The sequence below is a fragment of the Engraulis encrasicolus genome, chromosome 16, assembly GCF_034702125.1.
Source record: "Engraulis encrasicolus isolate BLACKSEA-1 chromosome 16, IST_EnEncr_1.0, whole genome shotgun sequence".
NCBI lineage: Eukaryota > Metazoa > Chordata > Actinopteri > Clupeiformes > Engraulidae > Engraulis > Engraulis encrasicolus.
Window position 1 is genome coordinate 36,168,187 of NC_085872.1, and position 7,307 is coordinate 36,175,493.

A 7,307-nucleotide genomic window follows, 5' to 3' on the forward strand; every position below is an offset into this window, starting at 1 on the left:
TACTTGTCTGTTGGACATGGTCCGTTTGGCTTTCTAATAATGATCCCATCAATGTAGCATTTGTACATACTTCACTGAAGTCAGACAGTACGCCTAACACATGCAACCTCCCCATGGTTGTCACAAGTGCTTTGTTTGCGACAAGCCCTTGCAGCTTGTAGCCTAAAGGGAGCTCAGTGCATACTCAAACCACATCAACACACCAGTCAGTACCAACATGAGATAAGCACATGCTGTCATGTTGCAACAACAACTCCTGTTCCTTTTAAGTCAAAAAACACATCTCATGCACCACATTTAAAGGAGGCAGGCAAGCATACAGCAAATGTTAGCAATGAACTTTTTATTGGATCAGGCCAGCATAGAAAGAAAAACAGCACAGGTGTGAATGCGGTGACCCTCAGGAGCTCGGCATTGCATGGTCGCGCATTGTCTCGGCTGCATGCTATGAGGACTCGGATCCATCTGCGTCAGAGATGACCGATGTCTCTGTGTGTTCTGCGGATGAGACAAGGGAGAGAAGGGCAGTTAGCTCCAGGGTGATGGAGATCACGTGTGGTGTAGACACCTGTGTGCCCGAGTGAACTTTGTTTCACAGTTTCTGCAATGATCAATAGGATGTGTGCTTACAATGTGCATACAAAGTAGGGCTACATAACACCATCCCAAACCATGGTACAGTGTCACCACATACACTAGGCTGCACAGTAGCTAATAAATTGATGTAGGCCGAACAGTAAATTGAATGTATGAAAGGTGTGTATTTGTGAACTATCTCGGCCTTACCTGTGATGATCTCTTTCACCTGTATGCTGCTGCTTCCAGCTGTAAATGAGAGGAAGAAAGGGAAAAACCATGTGATCAGGATTAGCGGAACAGCTAAGAAGCTAACATGCATAATGCAGTACACATCTGACAGGACACATCTGATCCTACAGTAAGCTGCACTGACTTATCTGTGGCCATATTCCTCAGTGTGCGCCTGTCTCTGAAATAAAAACTGACGGACTTGCCTGAGAACCCATGAGAGCGTTCCATGGGGTGGGATGAGGAGGAGGAGAGGGAGGAGGGGGAGGAGACGGGGGAGTCCTGGGGGGTGCTGCTGGTGTGGACCAGGGCGCTCTCTGCGAGACGGAAAAGTGAAGTGCAGGTGAGATAGGACGGCACGGCACCCCCCCACATCACAGCAGCACAGGACACAGGACTCCCCCCGGCCCCCGCACACTCTGGATAGGACAGGGCCTCCTCCTCCTCCTCCTAAGGGATGAGAGGTAGGTGTCTGTGTGTGTGAGTGTGTGTGTGTGTGTGTGTGTGTGTGTGTGTGTGTGTGTGTGTGTGTGTGTGTGTGTGTGTGTGTGTGTGTGTGTGTGTGTGTGTGTGTGTGTGTGTTCACAATCAACTTCTGACGTGTGGTTGAGTCTTGCTCCCTGATAACAGTTTACTACAACAATCCAGTCAACAGCAAAATCACCTGTTTCTTTGGGAGCAGAAAGACCATACAACGTACCACACTGAAACTGACCACAGGGGCATCACACAACTCCTTGGAGACCACAGTTGTTTTGGTTATTGTTTTCAGTGCTTTGATTGTGTTCGTGTGCTGTGGTTGCATCTCCATGTGATGGAGGAATTTCCCTAAAACCACCCTGACTGATCTTGCCTCCTGGGGGGGGTAGACTGATCTTAGTCACTTATGTGAGCTACAGACGTCAATCCAGAAAAAGTTGTCACGCCAGAGGACGGTTCTTTTGTCACGCTTACCTGTGAACGTGTAGGATGAACTTTCGGTGAAGTCCGGTAATCTGCAACAGACATACAGAGAGGGCTTGTCAAGCTCAAACTGGCAATTCCCAGGACTTAACTGGTCACATCAGTCAGATGTCTACAAATAAGGCAATATGGCATTTTTTTTATTTTTTTTTACAGTGTCACCTGCATATACCGGTATGCTTTATAACTTCCAACAAACTGTTTTTCGAGTCATATGAATTCATTCCATATGAGGAGTTGAAATATTTTTTTTTACTTTAATATAAATGTATACTTAAAAAAAACAAAAAAAAAACAAAACAAAAAAAACAGCCAGAAGACTCACTTGAAGTCATCCCCTTCGAGGAGATTGCGGTATGTGGCGATCTCGACGTCCAGGGCGAGCTTGATGTCCAGCAGCTCCTGGTAGGCCAGGATCTGCTTCTGCAGGTCCACCTTGGCGGCCTCGATGGCGGAGGTGAGGCTGGCGATCTGGCCCTGGGACTCCGCCACCCCCACACTGGCCTGGGCCTGCGCCTCCGCGATGCTCTGCTCCAGGCTCATGTTCTGTGGGGGAGAGAGGCAGATGTAGAGCACAGGGGAGTGGATTGAGGATTTCACCAGAGAGATACTGTATATAGTAATGTTTCGTCAGGTTCAGGCCAGTCCGATTGGGCTGAGAACATTGCGTTATGCCAGAGTATGTTGTGTGCTATAGTTTGGGTCTTTTGCTTATTGGTTTGATGACTTTTGGAGTAAGTAAACACCTGCTGTTTGTCAGTGTGCTTCATTTACTAGAAGTTCATGAACGTAGCAAGAGCACTATGGTTTGCTCTGGTCTTGGCTCATGTTCTGGAGGTGGGAGAGGGGTGGCGAAAAGGGGAGTGAGAGAGCATATACAGGGTACCATGCTGTGGTTTGCTCCATTCTCATGTATTTAAAAAGAGCTGTGGAGAAAAGGGGAGTGGAGTGAGCACTAGAGAAATGCATAGTAGTCCATGAACCATTTGTCAGATGGGAAGTTTGGGGAGACAGATCACATCACCCCACACAACTTCTAGTAGTAAGTGCTAAATATGCACCTTCTAAACTCCAAAGAAGAGTGATGCTTGGTATGTGTAAATGAAAAAGTGAAAGCCCACCTGGGAAACTTCAACTCCCATTGACATTGTGACACAACACTCCACAGCACACAAGTGCACACTGCGCACAACGAAATTGCATTTATGCTTCGCCTGTGCAAGAGGGTAGCCCCCAATGGTGCCGCAAGGGAGCAGTGTGGTGGAACGGTACCATGCTCAGGGTATCTCTTTCATGGAGGAGGATGGGGGCGAGCACTGGTTAATTACTGCAACCTGGTGTGTCACAAGTCAAACTAGCAATCTTTGGGTCACAAGCCTGACGCCTTAACTGCCTTAACCCCCATGACTGCCCACTGGTATGACAGTCAATTTATTTCCACACATAAATGGATACCACCCTGCTTTTGTTCTTGTTATTCATTTGCTTGTTGCAGACTATAACTTTTTGTCATCCCACAGATGAGAAGTCAGATAGTTTTGCTGATTTCAAAGGATGGAGACTACCAGTGGCTGTCTGACACAACACATAACTGATCAGAAGTCTGGCTGTTTATCTGAAAAGTATCACAGCATTATTTCTGCAAGTTTTACCGTTATTGCTTCACTGTGCCGTTCCCATGAACTGCTGTGAGAGAAACCCGGTGGTGGTTTCTATCTGGGGTACTTTTTCTCTGTTTTGCAGAGCTGGCACCAGGGCAGACACACAGACGCGGCGATGCACACACAAACCACATCCTGAGTCTCGGTACAATGATTTCTCTCTACAGCAGATTGGTGGGAACCAGTGCCATCATTATTGCAGATTCTAGGTAGATACTGAGGGCAGAGTGAATCTTTTTCTATTGCCTGGCTGGTGAACTTAGGTTTTGTCTTCAGTTTCTATCTGTGACTTTGGTAAAGCACCTAAAATGCTGCTCTGGACCTCTTTATCCAACATCAACGTAGACATCTAGGGAGAAACGCGAACTGAAAAGTTTCCGCTGTTTTGATTTGACAGCATGCTCCCATTTCAGGCTTATTATCAGCATTTTAATCAGCGGGTGCCTCTTCACACACTGTATTCTAATGTCATTTTCAGAAAGTTAATCGTGCCATTGGTGCTGTACAGTAGGCGTAAGTCTCGGTCTACGTCTAGAATAACATGCTGTTGTTTTGCGGCTAATCAGGCCAACAGACATGTTGGGGACAAACAGGTCAGTTGGGGGACAAAGGGGTCACTTGTCCCGGGCCCAGGGAGACAGACGGCCCAAATTGGATCCTTCTTATATTGTATGTATTGGGTTTTTGGGACCCTTTTATTTGTCTTTTCCCCCGACCCAGCCAAAGTTGTCAGTGGCCAATAATTTATGAGTTGTGGTGCAGCCAAGGCTGTTAACAATCCTGTAGATAATTCACAGGAAGAGGCCGGGATGCTTTGCTTAACACGTGATCATTTACTCAGCATGAAATGAATGACACGTAGGTCTATGTATTGGTGTATGTCTAGGTTAACTCACAGTTGTTATGCTGCTAATGCTGGCAATGTGCAGAGAGGCTGGGATGCTTACGACAGACACCATATCACCCATTACCTTAATTTCCCCCGGGATCAATAAATGATACTCTACCCACCCCTCTACCCGTGTACCCCAGGCCCAGTCAAAGCTGTTAGCGGCCCTGCAAATGCCCAGAGAGGGTGGGATGCTTACCACAGACACCAGGCTCTGCAGCTCCAGACTGAGGGCCTGCAGCTCCTTCCTGGCCCCTGTGATCTCCACCTTAGCCGAGGACACGGCCTCCGACGTCTTGGCTGTCTCTGTCTGGATCTCCTCCATCTGCAGGGCAGATCATCATCATCGTCATCGTCATCATTATCATCATCTTCATCATCACCATCCTCCTCCTCCTCCTCCTCCTCCTCCTCCTTATCATCATCACGTCTTCATCATCATTGTCATCATCAGTGTTTTGGATTTTTCTTCATTATTTATTCATTTCACTATTATTAATTCATTGGATTATTTATTCATCAATCTTTTCCATTGTCAGCCTCCTGACATATCAGATGCAGCAAGGACAGGCTAAATAGAGAGACAGAGACAGGCAGGCAGGCAGACAGACAGACAGACAGACAGACAGAGAGCAGAAGAGCCACAGACAGAGAGTGAGACAGCCAGAGAGTAAGACAGTACCTTCATTTTGTAGTAAGCGTCGGCCTCCTCTCTGTGTGCCTGCACGGACTGCTGGTACTCCATCCTGATGCTGTTGAGGGCGGAGGCAATGTCGAACGACTTGCCCGTGTCCACCTCGATCATGGACACATAGGTGTCGGTGGCAGAGGCACCAAGTTTGGTCTGCAGGGTAGACAACTCCTGCAGAACAAGAACGCAAACACGAGGCACAAACACTTGAGGCACAATAAGGTCATAAGTGTAAACACTGGACGTAGGGTAGAGTCAGCAGAATGAGGACAGACTGGAGGGAAAAGCGAGTACCGTGTTTTGTCTGTTAATTAAAAATATTGTTATTTTTGTTCCTATTGTTTGAATCTGTTGTTTTGTCTTTTGCTCACCTCCTCCTGTGTTTTAGAGATGAACTCCTGGTCACTCTTCAGACTGTTGTATTTGGCATCCAAATCAATGCGGAGATCTGATGCCATTTCGATGTCCTGTCAATAAAGCAGTGTAAACACAACCATACAATCGTAAGGTGTGCATTAAAAAACATGATTTCCTGTAAACATGTTGGTTTTAACATTCTCATATCTTCCCACCTTTTTCATGGCAGCAATGTCAGATTCGAGTTGGAACTTCACACCTTGCTCAAAGTCGTACCTGTTCAGAACGCAGAGAAACATGCATTTGGTACATCTCTATGAAGTATTATTGTATTAGGCAAACAATCTTTCATAGCATCAAGTCCTTGCTGAGTATTCCATGTTCAGTTCAGGGCTAGACTGGTACCAAAAAAGGCAGTCATTTTCCGCAGCTCCCTCTAACAAACTATAAAAACCCAACAACATCGGCCCCTGAGGACCGTCGGCCCACCGGGAAAATGTCTTGTATGACAGATTACCAGTCTAGGCCTCCTGGTCCAGATAGAAGATGGAAAGACTCACTTGGCCTTGAGCTCGTGGGCTGCGCCGCGGACGTTGTCGAGCTCGATCTCCAGCTTGATGGTGTCGAGGGAGAGGGTCTCCAGCGTGTTGCGGTACTCGCTCAGCTGGGCCTCGTACTCCACGGAGGAGGTGGCGGAGGACTCGCCGGTGGACCCCATGTCGGCTCCGCCCGTCAGCTGGGAGAGCTTGGCCTCCAGGGCGGCGTTCTCCTGCTGCAGCGAGCGCACCTTGCTCATGTAGGCGGAGAAGCGGTCGTTCAGGCCGGCCAGCGTCTGCTTCTCGGCCGCGCGGGAGATCACGCCAGGCAGAGCGACGGCTCCTCCTCCGCCAGACCCTGCGGCCAGGGCTGCTCCGGCGCTGAGGCCTCCGGATGCCATGGTGCGGCCCATGGCGAAAGCTGCGCTAGAACTAGTCCCCGCGCCACCGGCACCGCCGCCGCCACCCAGAGCAAACCCGGCTCCGGCACCGCCTCCACCACCCATACCGAGGCCAAGCCCCATCCCAAGACCTGCCCCTGCTCCGCCACCCAGGCCCAGACCCAGGCCTCCTCCCAGGCCGAGCCCCAGGCCAGAGCCTCCCCCGAGCCCGAAGCTCAGCCGGGAACCCCCAAATCCCCCCATGCCCAGCCCTCCGGACAGCCGGGAAGAGGACAGAGACAGAGACATGGTCATAGCTGACAGCACACAGACACAGCAGCTGGCTCAGACAAGAGAACACACAGCAGGTTAGAAGGCAGCTCTGCCAAGTCAAACCTCCTCCTTATATAGATGTGGAGACATGGGTGAATCAGAGGGGGAGAGAGAGAGAGAGAGAGAGAGAGAGAGAGAGAGAGAGAGAGAGAGAGAGAGAGAGAGAGGACCTCCTATTCTTTGCCCCCTCTGGCTTGGTCCTCGGGCCGAGTCCTGTCAGCTTTATGGGCTTCTCAACCTGTCAGATTCATGGAGCTAAAATTGATAGGCCATACCCATGCCGAAGAGTCATCCTTACGGCTCCAAAATTCTTCCACCTCCAACTTATAAAAAAAAACATTACTCAAGTTATGTAAGTAATATACTGTAGATGGCAGTGTGACTATAGCCCACTTGCATGAATTACCTGTAGTTCCAAAACAAAGAAGGTTGACATACACACTCCAACAAAAGGTTTTTCTTGTAAGCAGGGCTCTACATGAAAACCTGCCAACCGGCCAAATAATGGTGAAAATTCAGTTTGGCTGGTAGAGAAGAAAACGTTACTAGTCACTTTGACTGTTAGTGCGCGTATGTATGGCTAGTAAGACTCAACACACTACAAGCCAAATTGGCTAGTAATGATGAAGAAAGTTCATTTATAGTCTGGGCATCTCCAATCTCTATTGCCTCTTTTCCACAGCCGGTTTT

The 7,307-nt window shown here is 48.7% G+C and overlaps 1 protein-coding gene across 2 annotated transcripts; it reads right to left on the bottom strand.

Annotated features, from left to right (window-relative positions):
* Window positions 1–341: 341 nt before the first annotated feature.
* zgc:136930 (uncharacterized protein LOC563946 homolog) lies at window positions 342–6,694 on the bottom strand. 2 transcript variants are annotated; one of them, XM_063220453.1, is made up of 9 exons: window positions 5,929–6,694; window positions 5,584–5,644; window positions 5,383–5,478; window positions 5,003–5,182; window positions 4,520–4,645; window positions 2,096–2,316; window positions 1,762–1,802; window positions 787–825; window positions 342–498 (listed from the first exon to the last, which is right to left on the bottom strand). In XM_063220453.1, the coding sequence occupies exons 1-9, from the start codon at window positions 6,597–6,599 to the stop codon at window positions 446–448; spliced, it is 1,488 nt and encodes a 495-aa protein (XP_063076523.1). In that variant the 5' UTR covers window positions 6,600–6,694; the 3' UTR covers window positions 342–445. The 2 variants fall into 2 exon arrangements, with proteins under 2 accessions (XP_063076523.1, XP_063076522.1); XM_063220452.1 differs by lacking the exons at window positions 342–498; window positions 787–825 and adding an exon at window positions 853–1,124.
* Window positions 6,695–7,307: the final 613 nt, after the last annotated feature.

Coding starts and splice junctions, on each gene's coding strand:
- zgc:136930 (XM_063220452.1), bottom strand. CDS start 6,599: ATGACCATGTCTCTGTCTCTGTCCTCTTCCCGGCTGTCCGGAGGGCTG. Junction 5,645..5,928: donor GCCCACGAGCTCAAGGCCAA/GTGAGTCTTTCC, acceptor CGTTCTGAACAG/GTACGACTTTGAGCAAGGTG. Junction 1,125..1,761: donor TTCATCCTACACGTTCACAG/GTAAGCGTGACA, acceptor TCCGTCTCGCAG/AGAGCGCCCTGGTCCACACC.